Below are 27,397 nucleotides of genomic sequence, written 5' to 3' on the forward strand. Positions count from 1 at the left end.
AGGGTAGTGTGTGCTTCGTGAAAGCAGGTGCTGGTTATAAATGAGAGGAGGGTGACGAAATGACCTCATCTCACTGTGCAGAAAAAGCAGAATTCATGATATGGTCAGCAGTGGTAGCAGCTAGTTATGAAAGGGGTGCATGCGGACCCAGCCAAGAGAGGAAGGAGAGAGACAAAGCAGTGCTAGGGCTTCCTTTAGTAGTGTGCACCTTTGTTCCGGAATGCCCGTTTCAAATGGGAACAGGGTTTGTTTCTTCTTGGTGTTTCACTCTCAGTCCTTTGCTCCTCTAAAAGGCACAGTATTGATGAGCACTTGCTGATCTGGAGAAGACAGCGCATTCAGCAGGCTCCACAGCCATGGGTAATTTAACCCAGAATGGCTTGTTTTAGAGCAAGTTTTGTTCTGTGAAGAGCAGTCTGTGGAAAGTGTGGGCTCTTTGGCGTTCATTGGAATCACGAGGGTATTTGTTATTTATTCTTTAGAGCAGCTTAAGGTTCACAACTTCCCCCCCCCCCCCCCCCCCCCCCGATAGCTGTGCTGCAAATGGAAAGTTCCAGAGCGTCCCCTTTGTTGTAATGGATGAAGCTACTCTGGCATGTCATTCTCACCATCCGAGGTCCAGCTTGACATGACGGCTCACTTTTTCTGTGGCGCTGGCGTGGATCCCAGGCCTCACACATGCTAGGCACATGCTCCACCCCTGACGACACCCCATCCCATCCCAGGGCTCACTCTTAATGGCGCACATTCCGTGGGCAAATGCATTGTGACATGTGTCCACCATTGTAGCATCCTACAGACAGTTGCACTGTCCCGAAATTCAGCGTTACATTAAAGCAGGTCATTCTGGGTGTACTAGAGTATTTTTCTTTATAAACCATTTTTTTCCTCATTGGCTTCTTTAGTTTGTGAACAGAAGTTTGTCCTAGTGTAGAGAGCCTGGACTCCCGGCCCAGCCTGCCATAAAGAAAGCTGGGTGCTTTGGGGTTCTCGGGGTGCCATCAGCAGCCACCCTGGCCCAACAAGGACGAATCTAATGGGAAGTTCTGCACGGTTCTTCTTGGTGATCGTTCCCTCAGCCGTCTGAGGCCAAGTGAAAACTAGATGTCTGGACTGAGGGGGAGCTAATGGAAGTGTGTGATTTTGTTTCCCACGGAACTACATTGAGGGCAGGGGCTAGGTGGTTTCCTTAGATGCTAAGGATCACATTTAGAACTGAGGGGAGGCTTAGAAGGCCATGTGACCCTTTTTCCTTTCTTGATAGCAGTTCCACCAGAAATGTCACTAACCTCTAACCAAGGCAACCCAGTATCTACCAGTACCTAATAGCTCATCATACTCCAGCTGAGACATGACAGTCCTTTGACCCATGAGGATTTGTTGACTGGCGGGTCTGTGTAGCGCACCATGCTAGAGCCTGGGGACATGCCCGAGTCATTCTGCGTCCTTTCTGCACCTGTGTCCCCGCTCTGCGTAGACATCCAGCTGGCAGTGTGGGGGACAGGGCAAGGCACAGTGGACACCAGAGGTGGTGGCTGTGGAGCATGTGGCCAGCAGTTCTTGCTGGTGCCAGTAGGGCAGGGGCCTCCAAGGTGGGGGTTCTGTAGTTTGGGTGACTGGCACAGATGAGAAGGGTCATGTTTTCTTTCCTTCCCCTCCCCAAGGTAACGGCAAAGACAAGGTGTTAGATTTAGCTTGAGAAGAAGGGTTCAAAGAAGGAAGTGCAGTATGTTGGAGGTCTCTCATGATGTGCTGTCTCCTTTGTGGACTGAGTAATTTACGTCGCCCCTAAAGTGGGCTTGGTGGCCTCTCAGCTTATCTCTTTGTTGAAGGGATAGATAACAAGGATAGATGGGGAACAGAAGTAGGTCTCTGTTTTTTTATAGGCTGATCACATTAGATATATATGTAGGCTTTTAAAGTTGAACTTACTCTCCATCTTAAGTTAGAAGTTGATTAATTGAGCCTGTGTGGTGGTACACCTGGTATCCCAGCTAAAGTGGCGGTAGATATGGGAGGATTAAGGTTCGAGGCCAGTCCAGGCAAAAGTTAGCAAGACCCTTTCTCAAAAAGCAAGCTGGGTATGGTTGTACATTTCTATAATCCCAGCTAGGATGTAGTGGTAGGAGGATTTTGGTCTGAGACTTGCCCTGGGTAAAAAGTGGAAGACCCTATTTGAAAAATAAAGTCAGGAAAAAAGGGCTGGAAGATGTGGCTCAAGTGGTTCAGTGCTCAAGCCAAGGCCCTGAGTTCAAACTCCAGCACCCCAAAAGCTGATCAATGAATGTAATTCAGAAACTGATGGGAAAGGCTGTTTTTCTGATTGTTGGTGAAGTATTGTGTTGAATGTACCTGAAACAGTAGGCTGTGTGTTTAAATGGCTTAATTTTATTTTGCATACTTAATGTGGGCCTGTGGAACTAAACAGGAGAGTTTATGCAAAATTACATGGAGATGAACACTGTCACTTTGAACCAAAGCTCCCCTTCCTGGGCGAAGGCTGGCTGTGATCCTGGGCTTCCATGGCAGGCCAGTGCGTCAGGAAGCACAGCCGGGGTCAGTGGTGCTTACTGGTGCTTTGTGTTTGGAGAAGGAAAGGAAAAGTAGAACAGCAGCTTCTCCTACTTCAAACAGGAAGCCTTTTACCTTCTGCGAGGGGTTTCTGAGCTGTGCGTGACCCGCAGTGTCAGCGATGGTTCATGAACTAGGATGCAAGTTTATAAAATACTGAGTTTTGCTGTCAGGGAAGCTGCAGCATCACGACTCCAGCCACCCAGCCACCGCAAGTAAGCTGTACTAATGCGTTCACTGTGTGTGCTGGATGACCTGCCTGAGGAATTGAGAGTCCTGCACCAAAGCTACGATTGTTACATCCAAGAGATGCAAGATGCAATCTCCTGTTCTAAGTTACACCAAGAAGTCAGGTGGCAAAAAAAGGCCAGTCATGCTGTGGTCTGAATTTGTGTGATCACCCCCCACACCCCTGTTCGTGTATTGAGGCTTAATCCCCAGTGTGACATTGTTAAGAATTGGGGCCTTTGGAGGTGATGAGATGAGGGTAGAGACCTCATGGATGGGACCTTTGCCCCTTCACCCTCAAGACACTGCTACGAGATGCCCCGAGGCAGGCCCTCCTGCACACCACCTCCGCCAGGGCCTCATTATGACTTCACGGCCTTCAGAACTGTGAGCGCTAAGTTTGTTGTTTGTAAGTTACCTAGTTATGGTATTTTCTTCCAGCATCTGGGACAGGCTAAGACAGTAGGATTAGGCCAGTGGAGGAAGTTCTGTTGGCTCAGTTGGTGATTGATTAGCTGCAGCTAGTTCAAATGGCTGGAGGAAAAAAAATTCCCTTATTGGAACCCGAGTCCTGCAGTGTGTATTACCTGGAAATCTCACCAGGGTCACCAGTAGGGTTTGCATCAGCAGCACCTGGTTATATGAGGCCCCTGGATGATGAGCATGGTTCTACCCCAGGGTAATGATTGGGGGTTTCTCTGTTATTACTTAGGGGCTTAGCGAAGAGACCCCTGTGCATTCTCGAGGTAGGCCATATTGTAGATAGGGTAGTTTATTCATCTTTTATAGAGAAAGATGATATGAGGGAGAACAGCAGTGTATGCGTGGTCAGGTACATGTGCAGGGCAAACCCTAGACGTGGGCAGCTCCTTGTCACTTGCGTGGCTCATTTCCCCTGTCCAGCTACAGTGGAAGCTTACTTTGTGCGTTCCAGTCACCGTGAGTCTGCTCTTCTGCATGTTTTGGCTGAGAGAACAGAAGAAAAATGCAGCTAAGGCTTCAGGTCAAACCAGAGTGGGAACATTTTTCATTACCAGTTTAAAAAGCATTTTTCATATTTTATTCTAGAAAAATACTTTTATATGGGCATTTTTCTGTTTCCTGCAGATGAGTAAATAGTCTGGAGGGGCAGATAACTGGAGGGGGTCTGAACCACGTGCTTCCATGGGGCCATAGGCGCCCTTGGTATCTGCAGGCTCTCTAGCGGGTTTGCGCACTGGGGTCAGGTCTCCTTCAGTCGAGCTCTCAGGGAGCCAGACCCCGGAAGTGGCCTCATCTGCCATGTGGTTTAGCAGCACATCGGAGTGTGGAATTGGTGGGCAATTGAGGCTGTGTTACTGGCTTGGAGAAGGTAACAGCGGTTGTGCACTCTTCACTTGGTTCTGTGGATCAGAAGGCATCCATAACAAGGCCAAGGCCAGTGGCTGATGCTGAGTACACTGGGAGCTTGCAGAGAAAGCTGGGCTTACTACTAGATTCTGCTTCCCAAGCTGAGCGTCTCCACCCATGGCGTGCCAGCACATGAGTCTGTGTCTTAGGACACATACTGGAAAGATGGCTTACTGCAAACAGCCTACTTTTTGTCACTAAAACTTTAATATAAAAGTTGTACTTTAAATCACTAGGTATGGAAAGAGAGAACTGAGACATTAAGGGCTTCAGACTCCCACGGGGTCCTCAGGACAAACAGGAGGAGTTAGTGTGTTCTGTCTGTTTGTAGCTGAGAGGATTCACTGTGGCTCTTTTGAGCCTGCTGCTTGGTTCTCAACACCTTTTTAGAAGATGGAATGGGGATTTGACTTGCCATGATGGAGGTTGCCCTGCTGCACTTGGGGATAAAGCGCAGTGCGGGTGACATTGGGAAGATAAAGTGGTGTGCTTATCTTGGGTGGGTTGAACAGAGAGCAAGTAGGACAGGCAGGCTGTCTGGTGGTGGTGACAAGTGCTTGAACTGGCCAGAGGACTAAAGAAGCCCTTCTTTGTTGTAGTCTGGACAAAATTGTCTCCTGTGGCAATACCATCTAAAGTTTAAGCTTTTTGAATGATTTGATTTCACCTTCTAAGAAAAGGAAAACCAAAAATATAAAGAAGGCGTTTAAAATGAATTACTCATGTTACAGCTAAAAGGGACGCAGGCCCTTGAGGCTAAGGGCCAGGAGGACACTGCCTTCTGCAGCAGGTTCTCATGTCTCGTGGCTGTCCTAGCCTGGTGCCCATGTGGATGGTGGGGACACACAGGGCCCCGCCAGCCTCTCCTCCTTGCCACAGTGACTGTCTTGTGTGCCATTGCAAATGGAACTGTTTCACCAGCTGTTACTTCTGATCTCCTGGCCTTCTCCAGTGAAACCTACTTTACAAATAATATTGGATTATATTTGCTTCTTAAGAAATTCCCAGTTCTTTGAACTTGTGTCTCCTTAGCTGCAGAGAAAAATTTAATGGATTTGATAAAACTCTTTCTTGAAACTTTGAAGTGTTTTGGCTTTTTAAACGTTAGTTTTTAGTATTTTCATTTTGCTTGCTGGTGTTCGTGGGAGAGCGTTGTTCAGAAGTAATACGGTAATCACGGTGCCTGGCGTAACGCAGTTCGGGGTGCTTAATAAATACGATGCAGAAGGATGTTCCTGCTTTTAGCTTCGTTCTTGTCCAGCTCGATTTAGGTTAATGCATTGCAGGTGTCTTGTAACCGACCTTGAGTACCAAATGGTTTCATCCAAGAGTACATTTAAAACCTTCCCCAAGTCATGTCTGCCTTTTTTTTTTTAAGTTACTGGGCTTTGCGCTCTGGCTTTGCGCTTGCTAGACAGACACTCTACCACTTGAGCTTCATGCCCCAGCCCTGGGTGGCTGTTTTGATGGCAGCTGCTTTACAGCTCCCTTCAGTAGTGTTGGCTGACCCCAGATCTCACTGCTGGTGGATTACCATGTGTCACTGTCACGTCTCTGTCATGGAAGGAACCCTGATCTGCCATTTTCCTTTGGCACCAGACCCCACCCCCCAACCCCGCTCTCTGGTCTGACGACCCAGCCTCACCTTGTTTTTCAGCACTGGTTACCTCCCCCACGGCTTTCATAGAACCAGGAACCATTGGAAAGGAGAAAAGTTTAAGGAGAAACTGTGGGGTAGGCTCCAGAGCCCTTTGTGTCACGAACAGATTGTGTTTTAGAAATGTTTTTTGAGGGGATTGAACTCCTAGTACTTGCTAGAGCCAAAATTCCAGCCTCCAGCCTTTTTTTTTTTAAATTTTGTTTTACAGATAGGGTCTTGCGCTTTTCCTGCACCTTAGACTGTGATCTTCCTACCTCTGCTTCCTGAGTAGCTGGGATTACAGGTGTGTACCACCATGCCTGGCTTGTTTTTGAAGCAGTCATAAAATATACTTTTATTTACTTTGTTGAGTCAGAGGGTTATTTTAAAACCCTTACTGCTAAAGTGGTTATTGGGGGGTGGGAGAGGTAGCACAAACAATGTATACATATGTAAGTAAATGAAAAACAAAATAAAAGGAGAAAGGAAAAAAAATAGTTACTGGGCAGACAGAAAGGTTAGGGTTAGGAGTCCAGTTCCCTGGAATTTATTTAAACAGAGGAAAAGATCATAGTGTTTTCCTCTGATATGTGCTTGGTTCATTAATAGTTGTAACACATGGCAGAGTTAAGGCACTGTGATCCATACAAAACACCAACGTTTTGGGTTGAACATAATAAATAAAAGACATAGTAGCTTATGGATAGTGCAGTTTAGGAAAGAAAAAACGCATGCTTAACTACTCAGTTTCTTTAAAAATTGAGCAGAAAACCAACATTGAACTTCATACTGACCTCACAGCTTCTACAAAGTATCTTGGCTTAGATCCAAGAGCAAAAGTTAACACTCTCCTCTACATTGGTAAACACCTGCATATGAACTTGGCTGACTTTTCTCCTTCCATTTTGCCTGGGAGGGGCTTCTAAAATGTTTTAGTTAAAGGGGACAGGGTTGGCACTTCCATGCCAGTGTCACCACTGTTGGCATTTCTTGGGCTCTCTAGAAGAGCCATGCTTGTTACAGTGATGTGTCACAGGCTGGTGGCCTCGCTCACTGCCTCAGATTGGTTCCATTTACTTTGTGCTTCAACATCTATGGCAGTCTCATCCATGTTGGTCCACGGAACCATTCCTCCAGCACCATTTCTGCAGGAAAGTTGTGAACCTTGTCTACATGAAAAATTAAGTCCAGCTCAGAGACATTTTCAAAACACTTGCCTCATGTTTCCACGAACATTTAAATTGGATCTAAACTGCCAGGTTCAGTTTCTGAAGCATCTGTGAAGGCAAGGATAGCACTGTGTAATGTCTGTGCATCGGTTCGCTGTCAGATGGTTCAGTTAACCATCTTCCTTCTAGGAAGTTACAAGGCATTTCTCTCTCTGGTATGGGTACCAAACTGAAAATTTCCCTGGTGATTGGCTGTTTGTTGTGTGTCTTCCCCACAGAGCTGGTGGAACCGCTAGAGCTGGGCTCCCTGAGGTTGTGGAAGGTGAGGATAGCTTTTTGGACATGGCTGGGTGGGCTCTGGGGGCCAGGCTGGGCAGGGGTGCTGGTGATTCTTCCTTATGTGCTTGCCTGGGCCGCTCTATTAATGGTTCAGCAGTGTTTTTGGATGTCACTCTGTGGGGATGGCCATCATCTCCTGGCTTTCCTAGTTGGCTAGGTGTCCTGTGTCTGGTATGGTGCAGTGATATCCTGGGGGCTCCTCTGGAATAGAGGACGTGCTGCAGCAGAGGCCTCTGGTGGCAGGCCTTCAGGCACTGGGTTTTTCTCTCTGCTGGGCAGACAGGGTCACTTCTTGGGATGTGTACTATGAGCTTGGTGTTCTCGTCTTCAGTGGAGTGTGTGAACATTCTGAGAGGGACTGAGGTCCCCTTTGTGCAGTGTAGAGCATGTGCTCTCAGGGGCTCGTGATACTTATTTTTGTTCCTGGAGGCCTTCCCCCCCCCCCCTTTCTTAAAGCTTTGTCTTTCTGGAGGGTTGAGTTTTTAAAAATCTGACCTGAATAAAGGTGAGTTTCTGTACCTGAGTAATTGTGAGAGCTACAGTTAACTATATGCGTATTTCCCGTGATATTCAGGGGGAGCAAACTGGTTGCATTCTTCATTTGTTTGCCTTTCAAATGCTTAGTTCTCTTTTTTGGGAAAGAAACAGTTCCCCAGGGCAGTTGGGGAGAGAAGAATTTTTTAGAAGTGCATCCTTGGTGTTTTCTTAGCCAGGGCAGCCCTGTGGCCTGCCCTCCCTCTTCTGCCTTTTGGTGACTTTTTTAGGCCAAGGGCGGTTGCAGCCAGGCCCCATTCCCATTGCAACTGTCTGATTGCTGCGTCTCCACAAGTACACCTGTTCTTGCTGGGCTGTATTTTTGGGTCTTCAATTTGAGAGTTATGGGGTCTGAATCTTTTGAGTTATTCTGACCAAACACAACGTTAATATTTGAACGTGTAGCTAAACAGCATAGTACAAGATAAACCCACTGTTACCCTCCCATGGCCATGGCCTGCCTCGTTTCCCCTCCCTCTGCCTGCTTGACCTCCAGGAAGGGTGTTTTTCTTTTTTTCCTTTGGTGATACTGGGCTTTGAACTCAGGGTCTCACGTTTGCTAGGCAGGAGTTTGACCACTTGAGCCGCTCTACCAGCCCATTTCTGGACTTTTCATAGAAATTGGATCATATAGTATGTGATCACTTGTGACTGGCCTCTTTCATATACACAGTGTTCTCTCTCTATCTCTCTCACTTTCTCTCTTTCTTCTCAGGGCACTACCACTTGAGCCACGTGTCCGCCATTTTTGCCTTCGTTATTTCAGGTGCTGCATGACTCAGATGCGGCACAGTAGCTGAGTAAGTCAGCTGTAGAGCTGAAGCTGAAGTGAACGCCGTGCGGTCCTTTGTGTCGTGCTTCCTGACAGTGGGTCGGAACCGACCTGCTGACCGTGAGGTCAGTGTTTTACAGACAGAGCTTTGCAGACGCTGCTTGGGCCAGCTCGTAGGATGAATGGCAGAGCCAGGCTCCACTGACGGTGTGGGCTGTTCTTTCTGCAGCCCACTCTGTTGAGCTGGAGGCTCCTTGTGAAGTCACAGAGCTGGGGTTGGCTGACCGGCCCACAGATGAATGGTAACGCAGGTTAACTCTGGCAGCCAGGCACCTGATCCCTCTGTGGGTTGGTAACTCTTTTCCTCTTCCCAGTGTTCTGTGGTGTGCTACCTTATTACCCCATTTATAGAAGAGGAAACCGAGGACCTCCTCATCAGAGCTGGTGTCACGGGCAGGCAGCAGTCCCTGTCATTCCAGGCAGTGGAGATGCACTGGGCCAAAGACTCTGAATGCTGTGCCTCTTGTCTGGTCAGATTCCCCACCGAGGAGAGTGGCAATTCCTGCCTGCCTGCCTGCTCGCCCCTTCCTGGGTTGTGTCCTGTACCTGGGTGCGAGTCATTCTGTTTCTGCCTGCCACCTCTGCTAAGGCTGGCAGGTTTGGCCCCACACTCAAGTCTCTGGGCCACCTTGCTACTGACACAAGTGACAGCAGTGGCAGGCACTGTGCTGGATAAAGGAAGCTGAACTTACTCACTGCTCAACAGGAGGTACTAATGCTTATTTTGTGTGCTGCTAACATTGAGTTCTTCTTTCTGACAATACTAGTTAAGACTCAGTTTCCCCGGTCGTGTCATGGGGCTCGGGTCCCCTTCCTCACGGGGTCGTAGTGAGGTCTGCCATTGCGTTGCCTTCACGAGGGAGCAGCCCTTAGTGCTTAAGTAGCTGGGGTTGTTTGTGTTTGGTCTTAATAGCACACGTGCCAAGATTCATTTCCCAGTGAGCTATATCATTTATTTGGAAGGCATCGCCTATTTTTCATCAAGTGCTTGCCCAGCAGAACTGCTCTGGTTTTGTCTCTGGGCCTGGTCAGCGTTTCAAGGGTAGGAAGCCTTTGGTTGAAGAAAAGTGCGTTGGTGAGCCTAAGGAGTAGCACAGGTTCTCCATCTGGGACTCAGGTGGCAGAGTACTCTGGACTGAGATTTGCCCTGAGATTTGTGACTGTGGGCCAGTTGAAGCCCGGAGCCTTGGTTCCTCAGTTCCCTGTGCCATCAAGTGTCATGTGGCTGAAGGGTGATGTGATGCAGGTGGATGCCTCAGCAGAGTGTCTGGGAGCTTTTGGCTCAGCAGGCTAGCTGAGCCTACGTTCCTGTTGTTCCCTCCCTGCTAAGGCGGAGTGCAGCTCCAGGTGAAGGTTGCCCTGGTGCCCAGAGCCTTGTCCCCTCTGCTGCAACCTCCCAGAGCTTCAAACTGTGGCTCCCCAGGGTAGCAGAGCAGTTGTGGGAGGGTGTACCAGACACAGAGGCTAGGAGCAACACAGTGACCCATGTCATTTTTAATGTCTTTGAAAATTGAGTTTACATTTTTTTTTATTAGTTTTAGACAGTTTCTACCTTGACTATCATATTTGACGGTAGTAGGTGCTGTGGTACTAGGATCTCTTAAGAATTAAGAAACAGAGTTTAGACTGTTGTTATGGCTCAAGTGGTAGAGTGCCTGCCTAGTAAGTGTGAGACCCTGAGTTCAAATCCTGGTTCCACCAAAAAAAAAAAGCAACAACAAAAACAGTTAAGGAACAGCATTTTAAGAAGACTCCTAGTTTGGTTGTTTAGACCTAGATGTAGAAATTCATAGGGTCTAAAATCTCTTTGTTTCTTTTTCGGCAAATGTTGTAGAGTAATTTTTTAAATTTTTCTTCTAGATTACATGACTGTCCAGGGTTGAAATAAACTCTTCTCTGGAGGTGAGTTGACAAAAGGAAACTGTCGGGCATTTGTACTGCACTTGACAAAGCTCGGGAGATGAGCTAACTGCTGCCACCTATTATAGCACATTCTTTGAGAGAATGTTGAAGATTGGGAAAATGTGAGCTGCTTGGGCCATTTGCTAAAGACACTTACTTGGCAACAGAAGTTTCTATTTTAGAGGTGCTCAGTTAGTCAGCTACTTGTGTTTAGCACGCCCCTGGGGCTAGGCATGAGACTGCCTGCGAGGCAGTGTTTACGGCTGTGACAGATACCCAAGAGAAACAGATTAGAAGGGGAAGAGGCTTACCTTGGCTTGTGGTTGCAGTCCATGGTTGGCTGGCTTTGGGTTGTTTCTGGGCCATGGAGAGGCGAGCATCCTAACAAGTTCTGTAGCATCATCACCCCTTTTGCCGTTGTGGAGGCGAGGCCGGGCAGAGGCCATGTCTGCCACTAACTGACCTTCCCTGGTCCAGACCAGCAAGCTCCAGTGTGCTCTGATGTTGCTGCTGCAGGCGCAGTGATGTGACAAGGACCAGATAGTACACTGCATCAACCTCAGGCAGTTTCTTTTTGCTTTTACGGGGAAATCAGGAAAAAAGCTTACCTCTATCCAGAGTAGTGCAGGGAGGTTTGACTGCAAAGTCCACACTTGAAGCTGAGAAACTGAGGAATTGGTTAGTCACGCCACATGCATTTTTCATTGCCACAAATGGTCAGAAGAAAATGGCAGTAGCTATTCCCGTTTAAAAATGTAAAATACTTAAGTCATCACAGAACTATTTTAATGAGCTCTCTGAAGGATACAAAGTATAGTGTTGGAGAAGCCTGAGCCCTCAAGGGCAAGGCCAGGAGATTTCTCTTTGTAAGTCCTGTAGAGGAGGCAGGACACTGCGTACTTGGATTTTCCTTCAAAGGTACCAGAATTCTGAGGGTCTGTCTGAGGTGGCTTGTTTTGTCCTCCCATCAGCCTGGAGGGAGGACCAGGGAATGTGCCGAGCGTTTTCTGGTTTTCCAAGCTCTCAGCCAAAAGCTTTACATCTGCTACCCCACTGAATCCTCGTGACTAAGCGGAGCGGAAACTCCTGTCTTCCCCATCTTAGGGGTGCAAAAACTGAGGGAGAGAGACATTGAGTACCTCACCGTTGGTCACAGAGTAGGCGGGGGTGGGGGGGTGGAGGAGGGATTTCAACCTAGCCAGTTGGTTTTTACTTCCTGCACACTGCAGACTCCCTGGATCCGTGTCATTATAAACATTTTTAAAGGCTAAAACCCAATATTCCATTATATGGATACATTAGTGTTTATTTAACCTGTCTGCTACCGTTTTAGATTGCTTTTAGTTGAATTCTCTTTTGCTCTGTGAAGCTTTGACGGTGGGGGCTTAGGAGTGGCGATGAACGAGAACCCTGGGTAGTTTCCAGAATTCGCACATCAGCATGTGGATGTGCTCGCGGGAACGTGGAACACGACTCCCAGGCATGGAGGGCCGGTGCTCACTGGCCGTTTTCATTTCGTGTCTTGGGTGTGAGCCCTCACATTAGGAGTAAGTTGCTCCATACCGTCGCTGCTGTCTGTGTCCAGATTCACCGGAAGAGGCAATCACTTCAAGTCTATAAAAACTGGGCTGTAGAAGTTCGTTTGCATCAACATCCTTTTAGAGTTGATTACTAGTTTGTCTAGAAGGAGGCTTGTCAGGCTTCACAATGAGCGGTCAGCCATTCAGAATAACTGAAAAATTAGAGGGCCTCTTGTGTGTGCAAAAAACAGATTTAGGAGTAAAAGAAATATGTATTTATGGGCAGCATAAATTTTACATGAGAATTTGGCTAGTTAAGACTTTTCTTACATTCTAATTCTTAGCATCTGAATTGAATTTAAATGGACCTTCCCTTAGGCATCCTGAGTGGTACAGATCCTTGTTGGAGAATTCATGGCCTCTTCTCTCCAGGGTGGATAGTTTTGTGCCAAGGGGCTGAGGGCTTTAATCCAGTGTGCAGGTCAGGGGTACTGGTGACCCACTCCCACTGTACTGCATGGTGATGTCACAGTGTGCTGTGCACACATTTGTCGATTTCCTGTAGCGATCCCAGGCTTTGGGTATCTTGTCACACCGAAATAATACTCTACACAACATACTGAGTGAGGAACTTCTGTGAAGTTCAGATTCACCGGGGCACTTTCAGGTGGCTTTTCCAGATCCTTGAGCAAAGTGGATGTTCTCAGGAAATGAGCTTGGAAGTGTTCGTCTCAAGAGTCCAGTCTTGTGCCTGGGCCTTTTTATTTTTAAAATTTCTTTTTCTGATGCCTGGGCCTTTTGATCTGGAAATGCATCTTCTACCTATTTTGGTCAGTTAGTAAGGGTTCTGACCTTAATATGATTAAGTATTGTAAATGCCTTGGTTCTCTCCTAAATGTTGTAATTAAAAATAAGACCTTGTAATTCAAGACAAGTTTTGAATATGTAGGAAGGTCAAGAATTTAGCTGACTGAAGCATAGCGACACATGGCCGGGTTTGTCATGATGAAAAAGATGAAGAAAAAGATAACAAAGCTACCAGAAGCAGGAAAGGCACACATCATTTCCCTGAATTCCCCAAGTGGGAATGTTCTCCATTATTTACCCAATCTGGTATTTTGTTATAATGACAGAAAATGGACTGAGATATGCAAGTGCTGATTTCTCTAATCACAAAAATCTTTACCACCCGTTTAAGGCATAGTCCCTCAGATCTGGAGGTTGGAAGTCCATGACTCCAGCGTTTTGAGGGGGCCCCTGGGCTGTAAGGCCTATACTGTTGCTATAAGGGCAAGTGAGTATTCCGGAGGGACAGACTTGTCCTTGAGACAAGAAGAAGCAGGCCGAACTCATTCTTTTCTCTGGATCCCACTCCTGAGGTGACTGCTAGTTGCAGTGACAATTAAATTTTAGCATGAGGTTTGGAGAGGAATTCAAACCATAGCAAGTGCCTTCTGGAGCCAGCATTTGATGGTCAGCTTCCCTGAGTGCTAGACCCCCACTTGTAGTTGTAGTTAATCTAGATAGGTCTCCATGTTTTGTTTTTGTTATTGTCTGTTCATCTCCTGAGCTCCTCCTCAGAGGAGGAAACAGCAGCCTATAGCTATGAGGCAGCTTGTGGCTCAGGGAGCTTATCTGTGAGATTCATACCTCATCCATGTGCTCGTTCACCACAGTTGCTCAGGGTAGTCATTGTTGCTTCTCTGAGGGATGAGGCTCCCCTAGCACAGCTGCTTGAATGAACCTGGACCCCTCACAGCTCCCCATCTTTCCACTCCTCCCATCCTTCCACTCCCGCCTGAGTGCCAGCTGGGCCTTCTCCAGCTGAGATCTGCTTTCAGTCAGCCAGGGGTCTGTCTGGGCAGGTGAGAGGCCGCCTGCCTTCCTAGTTTGATGCTGTGATTGAAGCTCAGCTGAGATGAACTTTTATACCGAAAAGATTTTCAAGGTGGTTGGCGAATGGCATCTTTTCTTTCAAGGAGCTCTGCTTGCCTCAGAGAACAGATTCTGGCAGTACTGTCTTGAGGTTCCTTTTTGAAATAGATCCATCTTCGGCATTGCTTTACTTCTGGCCGTGGGTGATAGTATGGTAGTGGGTTTATGTGAGCCCAGAGTGCTGGGCTACCTGCACATCGGAACTCTGCTTGCTGTCATAGTCATAGATAGATGGCTTCCTTCTTTTTGTTGTTTTGTTTTTTGGTGGGACTGGGGTTTGAACTCAAGGCCTCAAGCTTGCAAAGCAGGCACTTGCCTCTGGAGCCACACCTCCGGTCCCAGATGGCTTCCTTCTTGCCAAGCAGTTTTTGGCTGCACATTTGGGCAGATGTGAGGCAATGCATTGCTAATGTGTACAGGTGATGGACCCTGGAAGGATCTTGTGGGAAGGTAGCAAAAGAGAAAACAGCTGTTTTCTAACTATCTTAGACCAGGCAAAAGGATGACAAGCAATTTATCACAATGAGAACCTCTTCTCCAGTGTGTAGGACCTCTTCCTTGTCCCCCCAAGGTCCCTGGCCTCTCTGTGGCTCCACAGGGACAGGGGGCATCCGGGCATCTCTCTGTGTGGTCTCTCCAGTGGCTCAGAACAGGCTTCTTTGTGTTGGTGAAGGTGTTCCAAGAAGGCTGGAGAGAAAGCGGCAGGACCCCTTAAGGCTTAACTTTGGAAACCATACAATGTCACAAGAAACTGCAAGGCCAACCCATGGTGGGAAAATAGGCTCTGTGCTTACAGGGTGCTGCCGACACAGGGCATGGTCCCAGTGCCTTCGAATGGAGCCAGGACTCCAATGGAGTTAGGGCAGTGCCTGGCCTCCATCATCGGTTGACTCTCTCCTTGGGTAACAAACAGTCCAGGCCTAGTGACTTATTTCTCATGATTCTGTAGGTGTCATGCAGTCAGCAGGTGGCAGGCATGGTCGAGGCTGGATGGCCTAGGATGACCTCATCTGGGTCCAGAGTGTAGCTGTATGGGTCTCCCCACTGGCTGGGAGCAGTGCGGAAATGACGTTCATAGGGGTGGGCCTGGGAGGTGGGATGCTTTGGTACAATACTAACATCTCCCACACTGTCCTCTTCAACCATGTAAGGGTTTAGGTAGGTCCTTGTTGCCTGTTTTTCTTTTTCTTTTTTTATTGTTGGGCTCAGGGTATATTGTGGCATTTACAAAAGCATATCCTACTTGAATTCACCCTCCCCCTGCCTTTTTTTTTTTTTTTTTTTTTTACACTCTCAAAAGGAACCATGAGTTTCGCTTGTGAGGAATGGGCCCTTTAGTGGAGGAGCTAGCTAAATCAAGCCATGCTTTAGAGCATTCTCTTTGTTTAGGCCAGCTTCTCCCCTCGTTCAGAGCAGACCCTCTCTGAGTGTGGTCCATGGACCAGTGGCAGCTGTGTCATTGGGGGAAGTCTCTAATTTGTGGACCCTACATCAGAAACTTCTCTGGTGGGGCCAGACAGCCTGTGCCAATAAGCCTGCCAGGTGATTCTGGTGAGCATCAGGATTTGAGAAGCTGCCCCTGGGAGTTAATGTGCTGGTTGACTCTCTTCCATCTTAGGACATCGGACCCTTGTCAGCAAGGGGTGTTGTCCCCAGACCCTTTCGGGGTCTGTCTCTCTGGGCTAGGATGGGTGATATCTAACCTGGGTCCTGCTGTGTCTAAGTCTAGGGTTTTCTTAGCACTTGGGGACATTTATTGACCTTTGGGTTCATGCCATTCCTGGTACTCATGCATATGGGTGTGGAGGTGAGGAGACGTGTTCCCCGGACTCCTCTGGCTTAGCCTAGCAATGGAGACAGTGTAACAGAATATGGGAGGACAGTCCCTTCAACAGGGGAAGTGTCACATTCTGTTAGTACACGTTGGGCTTGAGATGTGTTTGAACTCCCAAGACAGGACAGGAGTGGGCAGTGTGAAAGTTGTATTTATGCAATAATGAAGAGTTGTATTGCTTAAAAGTACCTGTTCCCCAGAATCAACTGGAGTGTTTTAAAATATGGGTTATGTGCAAACTCCACCCCCACCCCCACCCCCCCAGTGTAAATGCTGAGTGTCTCAAGTGATTCTAACGATCTTTGGAAAACTCTGCCCCAAACCCTGGAACTGTCTGGCCTGACCCACAAGAAGGAAGAAAGATCAGGAGGTCTGGGACGGAATCTGGGGGATACCTAGATTAAGGGTGTCAGCCTCGGTAGAGTCTTGTGTGTAAAGATTCTTCTGGAACAAGGGCACTGGAGTAGGACTTAGACCAAGGGACTGGAAAGTTAAAAGGGAGGAGGGCTTGGCTGATGAGGCTCAAAGACAGGGCCTGCATCACTGGTGACCAGAATCAGCCGGAGCCAGACTGCGGTGGAGAGGTGTGGCTGTCAGGGACCTTCAGAGGAATGAAGGAGCATGTGAAGGAGGAGGGCTTCTGGGGTCAAGCAGGGTGGTTTTGTGTGAAATGGGAGGAGCCTGGGCATGGTGCCCAGGACAAAAGAGCCAGTAGAGGGGGATAGATGGAAGAGGGAGCGGGAAGAAGGTTGTGGTTGAAGCTGTATCCTGGAGGAGAGGAGGATGGACTCCAAAGCCCCGCTTTTAGGATTGGCGTTGAGGAAAAGGAGGGCCACCCCACCTCATCCTGGAGGAAAGGAGGTAAGGGAAGGGAGTGAAGGAGAAAAGGGAAGGGCACTTATTTCTGTTTCGTTACCCTCGAGAAGGAAACAAGTGCCTCCCCCCTGCTCCCCAGCCGTTTACTCCAGGCTGCTGTGTGTGCCGGAGGGGGAGATGGGGTGTGCAGGCTGAGGGGGACGCAAGATACCCACCTGGGATTCTCCAGCAGATGACTTTGAAGGTTGCGCTGCTAGAGTAATTGACACATCTGAAAGTAATAGAGGATATTTTAGGGCTGTCCACTAGCTGCAGAAACAGTCCTCACTTGAGGAAGTTACAGATGCAGGGTCTTGGGGTGTGTGTTCAGAGCCTGGAATACATGTTCGGGCTTCCTGAGAATGTTCCGTTTCAAAAAGACATCGAAGTCATGGTTTCATGACTGGAAATAGGCACTTAGAAAAACCAGTCCAGGACATCTGTATCAGCCACTCAGTTGAAATGCCTAGTGCAGAACTTCAAGTAGAAATGCAGGTGAATTGGGTTTCATTCTGAACACAGTGGCTTTTTATAAGTCCCTGTAACCCTTGGGTGTAGGCTTCTAGCGCATGCGAAGTACTGTGACAGTTTTTCTCCTGTTGTCCTTTTGGTAGCCTTGTAACCCTTTTTGCACCGTGTGTGTCATGTTCAGCGCCTTTTGTTCATTTTTCCAAAGCTGGTCAGTGGGTTTGTGAGATAGTATGTTGTTCTGTGTGCAGTCTCAAAATGGAGTGGGTGCTCTGGCTCCTGTGTGGGAGGGGTCACCTGTGACTGTCAGCTCCTGTATTATTGACATGTTGTGGGGCAGAGAGACTCCCAATTAGAAGTGGGCTGCCTCTCGTTTCTCAGGCCCCTTGGAATGTGTGTGCTTGGAGCTCACAGAGTGCTTCACCTCTGAAGCAAGTGAGTGGTTGATACCTGGCGAGCCCTTCACATTCAGTGTTGCTGACATTGCCACATTCTGTGCCTGACTGGGGACCTTGTCACTGCTCCTGGATGGCTCTTCCCTCTCATTCTTCTTTCTTCCCTTCATTCAGCCCTCCCCCTTCCCCCTCTCGTTCCTTTTCTGTAATATTTCAATTTCTTTGGAAGATTAATAAACCTTCGAGGATCAGCCCAGCACCCTCTTTTTCCTGTGTGCAAAGTTTCTGAGGGAAAAGCACCTGCAGTGCTGGTGGCTCTGGTCCTTCCGTGCCCTGTGGTTATGGCTGGTTCTTGTTGCTGGGGTGCCACTGGTGTTTGGGGCTAGGCAGTAACTGGTTCTGAGATTGGCAAGGTGCCCTGGCGATGCTTGCTAAATGTCAGCACTGTCCCCCCAGTTTTGTGACACACAGCCCCTCACATTATTTCCAGATGCTTCTGGAAATGATAGGTGACTGTGCTGAGAATTCTTCTGTCACGTACTTCTGTGCTGGACAGCTGTTAGGAGGGGCACCTGGATTCTGGCTCAGGAGTCAGGAGCTGGAGTCCTTGAGCGCATTTATGTGACAAGGAAAACAGGCTGCTTATTATTTCCTGGCATCTGGCTGTTGTCAGGTGAAGGCAGTATCTGTAAGCAAGGTACACAGGACTGTATTGGCCTTTTAAGCATGGTCTGTTATAGGTAGGGTAATACTTTTTTTTCTTTCTGTTAGATGATATAGCTAGCTGACCTGTGTTTGAATAAATGTGCTTCTGACATCTGAAGTTAAGACATTTTGGGGATAGAGTAGGGAGAAAAGTGAAATTTTTGCATTATAGTTTTTTTTTTTTGTTGGTGCTGTGGCTTGAACAGAGGATCTTATGTTTGCTAGGCAAGCACCCTACCACTGAGCTGTATCCCAGCCCAAGAGTGATTTTCCAGTAAATATGCATTTAAATTTTTATTAAAAGTTGGAGCTTTTTCCATTTTTTTCTGTTTCATTTGGGCAATTGATTTTTTTTTAAAACATTAAATTTTTTATTTAAATGCCAGGCACCAGTGGCTCACACCTGCAATACTAGCTACTCAGGAGACAGAGATCAGGAGGATCTTGGTTAGAAACCAACCCAGGTAAATAGTTTGCAAGACCCTATCTTGAAAAATATCCATCACAAAAAAAGGGTTGGTAGAGTGGTCAAGGTGTAGGCCCTGAGTTCAAACCCCAGTACTCAAAACAAAATAAAATTTTTATTTATGTATACAAAAAATTCTTAAATAACAAATACAGTTTCCTGTGTGGTTTCACTAGGATATGTCTGCTCTTTGTTTTAGCAGGGGAAATGGGCAGTTGATCTTGATGCATACTTGATGTGTTTTTTTTTTTTTCCTCTTAGTGGGACTGGGGTTTGAACTCAGGGCTTTGTGCTGACAAAGCAGTCACACTACCACTTGAGCCACACCTCCAGTTTACTTTTCTCTGACTGTTTTGGAGATGGGGGTCTCAGTCCAGGCTGGCTTTGAACCCCAACCCTTCCGATAGATCTCAGCCTCCCAAGTAACAAGAACTGTGGGCATGAGCCACTGGTGCCTGTCCACTTGCTGCATTTGGTAGTTTAACCTGCACAGCCTGAAGAACTGTGGTCACAGCCAGCTTGGTCTTTGGCACAGTGAGATGATCAGTTCGCCAGGGCTGTGGTCCACAGTGTTGTAAATATATAAGAAGCAGCAGGAAGTCCTAACATTTCCCTGCTTTCCCTTCTCTCCCACAGAACCTGAAAGCAGACCCAGAAGAGCTTTTTACAAAACTAGAGAAAATTGGAAAAGGCTCTTTTGGTGAGGTGTTCAAAGGCATTGACAATCGGACTCAGAAAGTGGTTGCCATAAAAATCATTGATCTGGAAGAAGCTGAAGATGAGATAGAGGACATTCAACAAGAAATCACAGTGCTGAGTCAGTGCGACAGTCCATATGTAACCAAATATTATGGATCCTATCTGAAGGTAAGACTTAAAAATATCGCCGGCTCCATGATGCAGCTCTGGGCTGAGCAGCGGGTGTGAAGGACTCCGATAGCACAGCAGGTTTTCGGAGGAAGGAGAGATGTTTTGACCTTTGTGATCAAAAGAACCTGGCTTTGATGGCTTTACCATCTTAAGTGTCGCCTATAGAAATATATTTTTGGTAACAGTGTTTGATGCTGACATTCCCTTTCAAGCAAGAAAGTATTTTGGAGTGGAACTTTGTGGTCAAGACTGTTTCGTATTATTGTAACAGTAGCCACTAATCACCTAATTTTAGGCTGGTTGTAAGTAGTGGTGGAAGTATCTGGTTAGTGTTCTTATGATCCTAAGCACATTAGTCTGATATTTCCAGTCATCAGCTGTGCTTTAAGTTAATGCTGATTTCTCAGAACTGCTGCTGAGAATTGATAATGGTGCTTAGTGAGTTTGTTTACTCTTTTTTTGTTTGTTTTTGGTGGTACTGGGGTTTGAACTCAGGGCCTCAGGCTTGCTAGGCATGTGCTCTACCACTTGAGCCACTCCGCCAGCCCTACACTTGACTTTTAAGAATGCTAGGTGAGTAAATAAATACAGCAGAAGCTACAGTATTAGAGTACTACAGATTATGTGTGACCGCGTTAGGTGTTGCAGGGTCAGGGTCATCCGGTCCCCACTGAGGAAACCCAAGAGCACTCCTGTGTGCAGTTTCCTAGCAGTGTCCATCTCACTGAGCTCATAAATGGAGTATCTTTCAGTCTAAATCGGTGAAGAAAAACCATTTGATGTAATTCTCGTGGAAGCCAAAACCTTGTAGATAGAAATGAGTATTTCCTTAGGAACGCAGCATTAAATTTGGATTTTTTTTTTTTCTTTTTTTTTGAGATAGGGTCTCTTGAACTATTTGCCCGGGCTGGCTTCAAACTGAGATCCTCGTGATCTCTGCCTCCTGAGTAGCTAGGATTACAGGCGTGAGCCACTGGCACCCAGTTAAATTTGGATAATTAAGGCCAAGTCTCTTCCTCTCCTGAGTTTATCTGTTAAATTAATCTGCCCTGATGTGGAAAGGGGGAGTGTAGGTTTTGATTTTGTGATGATATGATAATAAGATACAAGATAAAGGTTGGAAATTTTCAGAAGCATTGATTTACCAAAATTAATATTGAGAGGAAATCAGAATTGAGTGGTACCCTTTTCTTCCCCCCATTGCGTAAAGGATGGCAATCTGTCATAAGTCAAATGTAGCATTTTGAAATGGAAAGAGTGAGTTTTGGGGTCAGATGTCATTATTATACTTGAATCTTGCCATCGTTGGCTTTGGTATGTAGCCTTGAGTGAATGTTTAAAAAAACTTAACTATTTTGTCATTCATAAATGGAAAATTATGGTATATTTTTCATTGTTGTAAAAATTAAATGAGAGTTAGTATGTGAAGCAACCTGCCTTCACTTAGTGCTTGTTAGTTTCCTTCCTTAACGAACTGAATTTGTTCATACCTCACCTCTAAAATTACCTTGCCATGAAGGTAATTCATAGTAAAAGTATCCAATGAGGCCAAACCTAGAAAACCAGGTAATGGAAGGAAAACAGGAGCAAAGAGAACAAATGTTGGGGTGATACATCCAGCTTGGGTCTTATCAGGGCAAAGAGGGAGGTGCTGTAGGTATCACCATTCTCATGATCCAAGCAAGACTTCCACAGGGGAATGACAAGGTTGTCTTGACGTTGTTTCTACTAAGAGCAAGCAAGTGGCTGAAGGAAGTCCACATGGACTCTGTCCACTGCAGCACTCAGTGTGCTCTAGGAAATGCCTTCAGCAGTAGTGCTACAGCAGAGTCCACGTTGGATTTCATGTGGCTTGCTGGTGTTGCGTACATAGTGTAGAAGATTCGTACAAGTTTTTGGTGATAGCATCTAACCTGTAACTGTGAAAATTAAGGATTGGTGGTTCAGCATGTCACCTTCTGCCGCAGCTCTGCAGCAGAATCTTGCTGCATGCTGGAGGCAGTTTTATTGTGGCCAAATAGGTGTGACCCATCCAATAGGTCCTGTTCTTGTCTAAGTCACTAATTCTAGAACATTAGGTTTCAGACCAACCTACCATGTGTGGAGGGTTTCCCAGTGTTTTTATTTAGTTGACATAATGCCTGCTGTGGTAAAAGACTCCTTAAATTAGAAGGACTTAGATATAGTGGAAGGTTACCTCTTGCTCACAGGTTGCCCTGATATGTGGGCTTTCCCTCTGAGCACTGAATCAGACACCCATTTCCTTCTCTTTTGTCCTTGTCTTTGCATGTGGCTGTGTTCCACTGCCTTAAGTAAATGTGGAGGCTTGTGTGGGATGGTTTTATGTGTCCAGGCCTAGACAGAGTGTTACATTTGTCCCCTCCCCTGGCTAGAGTGCAGCCCAGGAGCACACCTAACTTGGGAGGCAGGAGTATCATTGAATCGTGTGCTACCTTTGAAAGGAAATGGGCTTGGTGCACATGGCCAGTCTTTTCCAAAGCTGCTGACTCTGAGGCAGATGGAATAATTCATGGGCTGCTCCACAGACTGCCTTCGGGTTGGATGAAAAGTTTTGATAACTCTATCTATCTAAAAGTGTTTTTAAATTTTTTACCAGGCAAATTGTCCTATAGGAAAAAATATAAATGACACAAGAATACTAGAAACAACCTCATTACCATTGTGAAAAATTGCCTTTGATTTCTCAAGTGGTATTAAAAGTCAGTTGGCTAAAAAGTTATTTGGCTAAAAATGTATAAACTACTCTTCTGAAACAATGTTGACTGTCACAGTGAGGAGAACAGGAGCCTAGAGCTGCAGTTCTTGTAGGTATGAGTTTCAGGTGATCCGTTGGCCAGGAGAGGACCCTTCCGTGAGTCAGAGACTCTTCTCCACGTCTTGGTAGGCTGAGGATGTTTAAGATCGTGGAGTCCTGACTGTCCAGTAAGATGCAGCTTAAATAGACGTGTCAGACAAATGGGTCTCTGACACAAAGTTAGAAATAATTGTGCTTTATGTGGTTTTCACTGCCCCTTTAAAAAACTTCCCATAGTGCTGAGAACTGGAGTCCTTAATTCTGTAAGGTAGCTGGAAAGAGGGCTTGGGATTTCACTGTGTAAGGGGCTTTTGCACAGTGGGACAAGACAAAGAAGTGATTATGAGAAACTGGTTTCTCCATTGCTGGGTTAACATTCAGAGGTTTCATAATTTTGTTTTCATTTCATGTATGTAGTCTAGAAAGAGAGACTAAAAATAGTAGGTGCTGAATGTCACCAAGGATCAGAAGAGTGTCAGTTTTGATTGTGTAGCCGTGATCAAATCATGGTTACTTCATAGCCCCCAGGTTGTAAACAAAGCTGATGACAATTTAGGGGATTGGAGCATATGTTGAGACTTTGTTTATGTTGATGGATGTAAGGCTTGGAAAGGTTTTCTTTTGTTTGTGATTTTCCTTTTTTTTTTTTTGGGCAGTATAGGGGTTTAAACTCAGGGTCTCATGCTTGCTAGGCAGGCGTTCTGTCACTTGAGCCACTCCCCCAGCCCCTGGAAAGATTCCCTTTCCTTCCTCCCCCACTTGAGCCACACCTCCAGCCCTATGGTAGTCTTTTATAACAACTTGTTTAGTCTCTGACATCAAGCCAGTTTAACCAAAGCAAATCAGGTATGAGACCCCAATTAAAAAAACAAAAAGGAGAAGAATGGAAGGGACCTTTTCAAATCTTTCTTTGATAGTTTTTCTCCTAGTGTCATTATTAAGGAAACAGGTTCTGTGTATGGTGGATTCAGATCCCTGGTTTACCAGTAAGTTTTCATCAGTTCCTAAAAATTGTTAGCGTGCTTCTCCCCATTGCGTTCACCAGAACCTAAATATGGGAGAGTCCCGCGGTGACTTTTGGAAAGTACAGCTTATTCTGGTTAAAAGGTTGATGGTGTTGAGTCCAATACGAGTACATACTCTCACTTCAGAGTAATTTTTCAAAGTTGTGTCTTTCTGGTTTGTCATTTCTTCCTTCCTTATCCAAAAGGAAAACAGTAGTTGAGAGATACACAGCACTCATTTTACCCTCGGAAAAAACTAAGAAAGCTCCTGGTGTAAAGGCCCAGCATCTGTTGAGGGGCTGCTGAGAGGTTACCCTAGGTCTGGGCTATGCTTGTCCCCTGTGTAATTATCACACGGGCCGCCCCTTGACAGGGGGACACACCCTCTTAGTACCCTGGAGTACAGTCTGCTGAGCTTTACCTCCGGAGGGAGGCACACCGCACAGAATGGCCATGCTTTGCCCCCGGGAGAATCAGTCTAGCCATGTGGTAATGAACGTATCCCATTGGGACACGACTGGGTTTTATTTTCACTCACACACGCCTTTCCTCCACTTCTTTCTCACAAAACCGTGTTCTTGGTTTGACCGGGTTTCAGACATATTTAGGAATACTGATGGGTTGTTTGCTTCTGAGAGCATCTCAGTTCAGATACTTGCTTGTGTGAACTCTCCCACACCTCAGAAGTTCTTACTATGATGTAATTCTCGTTCATGCCCTTCCTCCCTCCACAGACAGAGTCCCAGCAGCGTTTTCATTGAGATGGAGAAAATAAGGCCCTATTTTAATACTTCAGTATGTAAGAGTTGACTGGCAGTTCATTCAAACTGGAGTCAGCAAACCAGGTTTAAAGGGCCGCAGAAGAAAGTCTCGACTCGCATGGAGAAGTCTTTGTGTAGCCTGAGGATGGGTGTTCTGAGCTTTCACAGAGAGAACCGGGGCCACCCAGGGCTAATGCATGGCGCTCTCTGTGCCTGCTGCGACGACCTGTGTCCCTTGCTTACTCCTTCACTTTCTGAGTGCCCAGGCCAGTGCTGGTGGACATTCCTGGTTGTTGGTGATACTGGTGCCTGGTGAGTGGACGCCAGGGAAGCCCCTCCACGTTCTGCAGCACACAGGATAGCCTGACCCAGATGTCACCGGTGTCCCCCTTGAGAAAATGCCCTGGGCAATAAACAGTGATCTCTCATCTCAGAAAACAGGTGTAAGAAATGTTCTTTGACATTTGGGACTTGTGGCATACCCAAGGTTCTGCTGGAAGAGAGTGACTCTCAAACTGTGGTTGCACTGTGTGAGTTCTGCAGCCATGCCAGCTGTGGGTGTTGTAAACATCACTAGCAAAGGGCCCAAACGCAGGACACTGGAACACTGCTCAGAGCCTGTGTAGCTCCTGGTGTGTGCCTGGCTGTGACACTGTGACATCCCAGACATTTGGGGTTGGTGGTGTCTGAAAGAGGCTTCTCTGGGTTCTGGTGGAAGATAGGGTTGCAAGGCAGGCCCTGACAGACTGAAGAAGCTTACTCATGAGCTTACGTAGAGTGCTTTTTGTGCAGTTTCCAGTGATAATAAATACATTGCTTACGTAAATGCTGACCGGCCCTGCAGCTTTCTGCAGTGGACACCAGCAGGGTCTGGTGTGCCCCACGCTGAGAGGGAACAGCCTAGGCTCCTTATGCTCCTGCTACAGAATTCTTCCTCCCTAGTGTGGCTTAGTGTCTGGAGTGCTGCTGGGTCTGGAGGTAGGCCCTCAGCTGTCATGACCAGGGAAGGAAATGATTGTCTGGTTCTTAATTTTCACCTTGGGCATTAGAGTAGTGTTAATGAATGAAAAAGCAGGGGAAGTTCCCTACCTCTCTTTTTTTATAGCCTTTTTTTGATGTGTTTTAAGATTTTAGCATTTTAGTCATGTTTCTTAGCGTTTTAGTTAGGATTTTTAAAAATATTAACATGGTATGCTTTTCTCTTAGCCACTAAATGACTCATTTTTTTCATTAAGTCAGTTATTGGCCATTTTCTTACGTTTCTTTCTCACCTTTCCCTTTATGGCCCTCAGTGAAAGAGTTGTTCAGATTTTGTATTTGTGGCACCATCACCATCAGTCCGTTTAAGAGCCGTCTCTTTTAGTGTACACATGCTACTCTGTGGTTTTACTTTTCCCTGCTGCAGAGTTTCAGATTTTACACAGTGAAATTCACTTTTTGGGGATACAGTTTTATGTGCTTTAACATGTATATATATATATATATATATTTATTTATTTGAGCAATACTGGATTTGAGTTCAAGTCCAGTGGCCTTGTGCTTGCTAGGCAGGCACTCTACCTCTTGAGTCATGCCTGCAGCCCTATGTGGATAGGATATACCATGCTGACCTTTTGAAGGGTAATGGCTTCTTTCCAGAATCTAGTGTTGACAGTGTTGATGTGCTAGGTACCGCGACTCATGCTGTAATTCTAGCTGCTCAGGAGGCAGAGATCAGGAAGATTGCGGTTCGAAGCCAGCCCGGTCGAATAGTTTGTGAGACCCTATTTCGATAAAAACCTAGCTCTGAAAAAGGGCTGATGTGGAGTGGTTTTTATTTATTTATTTATTTATTTTCATTTTTCTTTTATTATTCATATGTGCATACAAGGCTTGGTTCATTTCTCCCCCCTGCCCCCACCCCCTCCCTTACCACCCACTCCGCCCCCTCCCTCTCCCCCCCCTCAATACCCAGCAGAAACTATTTTGCCCTTATTTCTAATTTTGTTGTAGAGAGAGTATAAGCAATAATAGGAAGGAACAAGGGTTTTTGCTGGTTGAGATAAGGATAGCTATACAGGGTATTGACTCACATTGATTTCCTGTGCGTGTGTGTTACCTTCTAGGTTAATTCTTTTTGATCAAACCTTTTCTCTAGTACCTGTTCCCCTTTTCCTATTGGCCTCAGTTGCTTTAAGGTATCTGCTTTAGTTTCTCTGCGTTGAGGACAACAAATGCTAGCTAGTATTTTAGCTGTCTTACCTATCCTCACCCCTCCCTTATGTGCTCTCGCTTTTATCATGTGCTCATAGTCCAATCCCATTGTTGTGTTTGTGATGTGGAGTGGTTTAAGCTGTAGAGTGACTGCCCAGTGTGCATAAGGCCCTGAGTTCAAACCCCAGTGCTGCCAAAAAAACAAAACAAATCACAAAACATGTTCTTGTATGAACATAGTTTTTCGTTTTTCTAGGATAATAAATAGATGTCAAGGGTTACTGAGTCACCTGGGCTGTGTTTATTTGATTGTCCTGAGTGGCTGCCTCATTTTGCATTCCCACCAGCACTAGCATTTTTCATGTTAGCCATTTTAGTAGGTGTGCAAAGGTTCTTCTTCTTTTTTTTTTTCTTCAGTACTGGGGTTTGAACTCAGGGCCTACACCGTGAGCCACTCCACCAGCCCATTTTTTGTGATGGGTTTTTGGGGTTTTTTCTGAGATAGGGTCTCACGAACTATTTGCCTGAGCTGACTTTGAGCCACGATTTTCCTGTTCTTTGCTCCTGAGCTGCTAGGATTATAGGCGTGAGCCACTGGTGCCTGGCTTCATGGTGGTTCCAAGTGGCATTTCCCTGGTGACTTAAGCTTTTGCGTGTCTTTCCATGTGGCGTGCTGGACTTTGTACTCTGGAGTAGGTGACGAGTTTCAGTTAAGAGCACCGTGTGGCTGTCCAGAAGATCCTGTCTGTTATGCTCCCACCCATAGTGAGATTTCATGTTTCTCTATTTTCTTTCTTCTTTATTGATTTTTTTTTTGAGAAAAAGCTTTATTAGGCTGTCATTCATGCACCATACCATTCTCCCATTTAAAATATATAGTTCAGTGGTTTCCAGTATGCACACAGAGTTGGGCAACCATCACAGTTTTAGAACATTTTCATCACCCTATAAAGAAACCCTTTAGCAGTGACAC

At 46.4% G+C, this 27,397-nt stretch overlaps 1 protein-coding gene and 1 long non-coding RNA gene across 3 annotated transcripts in view; one reads left to right on the forward strand and one right to left on the reverse strand.

Moving 5' to 3' along the window:
* Positions 1-27,397, forward strand: part of Stk24 (serine/threonine kinase 24) — a 93,135-nt gene that overhangs the window by 18,513 nt on the left and 47,225 nt on the right. For both annotated transcript variants that reach the window (XM_020183307.2, XM_074043104.1), the window contains exon 2: positions 19,418-19,648. In XM_020183307.2, coding sequence (XP_020038896.1) covers positions 19,418-19,648 — 231 coding nt within the window. The remainder of the gene's footprint in view (positions 1-19,417; positions 19,649-27,397) is intronic.
* Positions 3,445-11,580, reverse strand: LOC141411433 (uncharacterized). The gene is made up of 3 exons (XR_012436164.1): positions 11,212-11,580; positions 10,915-11,113; positions 3,445-3,765 (listed from the first exon to the last, which is right to left on the reverse strand). It is a non-coding gene; the product is annotated as an uncharacterized lncRNA (long non-coding RNA).

This window comes from Castor canadensis, chromosome 10, assembly GCF_047511655.1.
Source record: "Castor canadensis chromosome 10, mCasCan1.hap1v2, whole genome shotgun sequence".
Taxonomy (NCBI): domain Eukaryota; kingdom Metazoa; phylum Chordata; class Mammalia; order Rodentia; family Castoridae; genus Castor; species Castor canadensis.